The sequence below is a fragment of the Magnolia sinica genome, chromosome 6, assembly GCF_029962835.1.
Source record: "Magnolia sinica isolate HGM2019 chromosome 6, MsV1, whole genome shotgun sequence".
NCBI lineage: Eukaryota > Viridiplantae > Streptophyta > Magnoliopsida > Magnoliales > Magnoliaceae > Magnolia > Magnolia sinica.
Window position 1 is genome coordinate 84171360 of NC_080578.1, and position 2180 is coordinate 84173539.

The 2180-nt window shown below is 45.1% G+C and overlaps 1 protein-coding gene across 1 annotated transcript; it reads left to right on the forward strand.

Moving 5' to 3' along the window:
* Positions 1–264: 264 nt before the first annotated feature.
* LOC131248962 (pathogenesis-related protein PR-4B-like) lies at positions 265–1769 on the forward strand. The gene is made up of 2 exons (XM_058249490.1): positions 265–528; positions 1473–1769. The coding sequence occupies exons 1-2, from the start codon at positions 265–267 to the stop codon at positions 1635–1637; spliced, it is 429 nt and encodes a 142-aa protein (XP_058105473.1). The 3' UTR covers positions 1638–1769.
* Positions 1770–2180: the final 411 nt, after the last annotated feature.

Here is a 2180-nt window from a genome sequence, read left to right on the forward strand (position 1 = left end):
CCATCTAGCAGTCTTACCATTTGGTTCTCTATTTTACCAGCCGCCAGTCATGCATCTAGCAGCCTTACCATTTGGATCTCTATTTTACCAGCCGTCGGTCGTGTCAGCATCTTCACATAAACATGTCATTACCCGAATCTCAGGGCATAGCATATCAGTGGTTATCTATATAAATTAGGGGTAATTTTGATAATTCACAACCGAATCTCACTTATAAAAAGGAGCTCCGTTTGGCTAACTTCAAATCAGGAAAAGAAAAGAACAATGGATTCTCCTAAGCTTTGCGCGGCACTGGCACTCTTACTGTGCATCGTAGCAGCGGCCCAGGCACAGAGCGCGTCTAACGTGCGCGCCACGTACCATCTTTACAATCCGTCGCAGATCGGGTGGGACTATCTCAGGGCCAGCGTATACTGCGCCACATGGGACGCGAACAAGCCCCTCGAGTGGCGCCGCAGGTATGGGTGGACAGCCTTCTGCGGCCCTGTGGGGCCCAGGGGTCAGGCCTCCTGCGGACGGTGCTTGCGGGTAAGATCATATGTGCTTTGTTAATAATAACAGTAGAATTGAATATCTAAGGTAGTGTATGATCATAAACCAAGATCGCATCGTGATCTGACGGTGATCAGAAAGTGGGGCCCACCACCATCCTGGCACTTGGTTGGAGTCTTGGGACCCACTGTGTACGTTCATAGATCTGATCGTGCAGGTTACGTGCAGCATCATTTAGTCCCATACATGCGACTAAGCCTCACAAGTGTGAAAATCCTGGCCGTTTGTGTGGCTTACCATGAAAGTTAAGGCAGGTCCATTCATCAAGTGAGGCAGAGCTGTATGAGGCGAATGTATGGTTAGAAAAGCAACCAATGGTCCGGATTCAATGAACACGTGACCTGCCTGATGAGTTGGCCCGACCTGATTATTTGGGTCAGGACATGTTTGTGGAGGGATGTTCCTGATGAATGGCCCAGATCTCACACCTCTATATCACGTTCATCAAAAAGCCCCCTCTCGGTGTGAAAAAAAAAAAAAAAGAAAGAAAGAAAAAGACAAGCATTTGAATTCAAACAGAGACCCCAACAGTACAGATGGAGGGCACAATAAATAACCAGAATACCCATGATCATTTTTTTAACGGTCCACCCTAGGCCGATGGGATTTGTGTATGACATGCAGCCGTTGATTGTAATCAAACTATGCAATAAACTATCTAACTTTTGGTTGTATGATAATCATGGTGGGTCTACCTTTTTGACGGTTTAGATGTGATAGGCACATCACAGATAAAAGTAAATGGGCGTACAGGTTTCAAAATAAGGGTCCTAGATATTAAATGGGCCTTGATTTCAGGCCCAGGCTAACCTACCAACTTAAAAATCGGTCCAAACAAACCCATGGTGGCCCAGCCCAGCTGATCATGGGCCCTAGGTGTAGACTGATGTAAAGGGCTAACTTAGTGGTTGATGCTACAGGTAACGAACACAAGGACGGGCGCACAGGTGACGGCGAGGATCGTGGACCAATGTAGCAATGGAGGGCTGGATTTAGATAAGGGCGTCTTCGACCAGATCGACACCGATAGGAATGGTTATAATCAAGGCCACATGATCGTCAACTATCAGTTCGTTAACTGTTAAGTCATCGAATGAAATGACTGATTATGCATACATCCACGTGCCTTCAACTACTATCTTATAGCTGATTGTAGAAATAAGGATGTTTTATTATCAATAAATAGATCGATATCTGACTGTCGATCTTCTTAGTAATCATGGTTTGATCATAAAACAAAGTATCATTTTGGAAAAGAAATGAAAGGATGGTCTTTTTTCTTTTTTATCTCTATGTGGGGCCCGCATCTGTTTTGGCCCACCAGGACTGGCCCAGAAATCAGGACAGTCCATTCATCGAGTGGGCCACACACAAGAAAAAAATAGGCAGAGAAAAGACATCAATGGTATATACTTAAAAAAGTACAGGCTCACCATACAGGTGAGCCTTATTTGATTTGATTTCAAATGTAGTAGCTTGGCTACTTCAAGAATTTTGACTTGACTGCACTAGCTTAGCTTTCGGACTCAGGCAAGATCGTGCGGACTGGCCATGATGGATGGCTGAGATCGCATGTGCCACAAATCATATTTCACACTCCGTGGCACCTAGAGCTGTACATGAGTCTG

Coding starts and splice junctions, on each gene's coding strand:
- LOC131248962 (XM_058249490.1), top strand. CDS start 265: ATGGATTCTCCTAAGCTTTGCGCGGCACTGGCACTCTTACTGTGCATC. Junction 529..1,472: donor CCTGCGGACGGTGCTTGCGG/GTAAGATCATAT, acceptor TTGATGCTACAG/GTAACGAACACAAGGACGGG.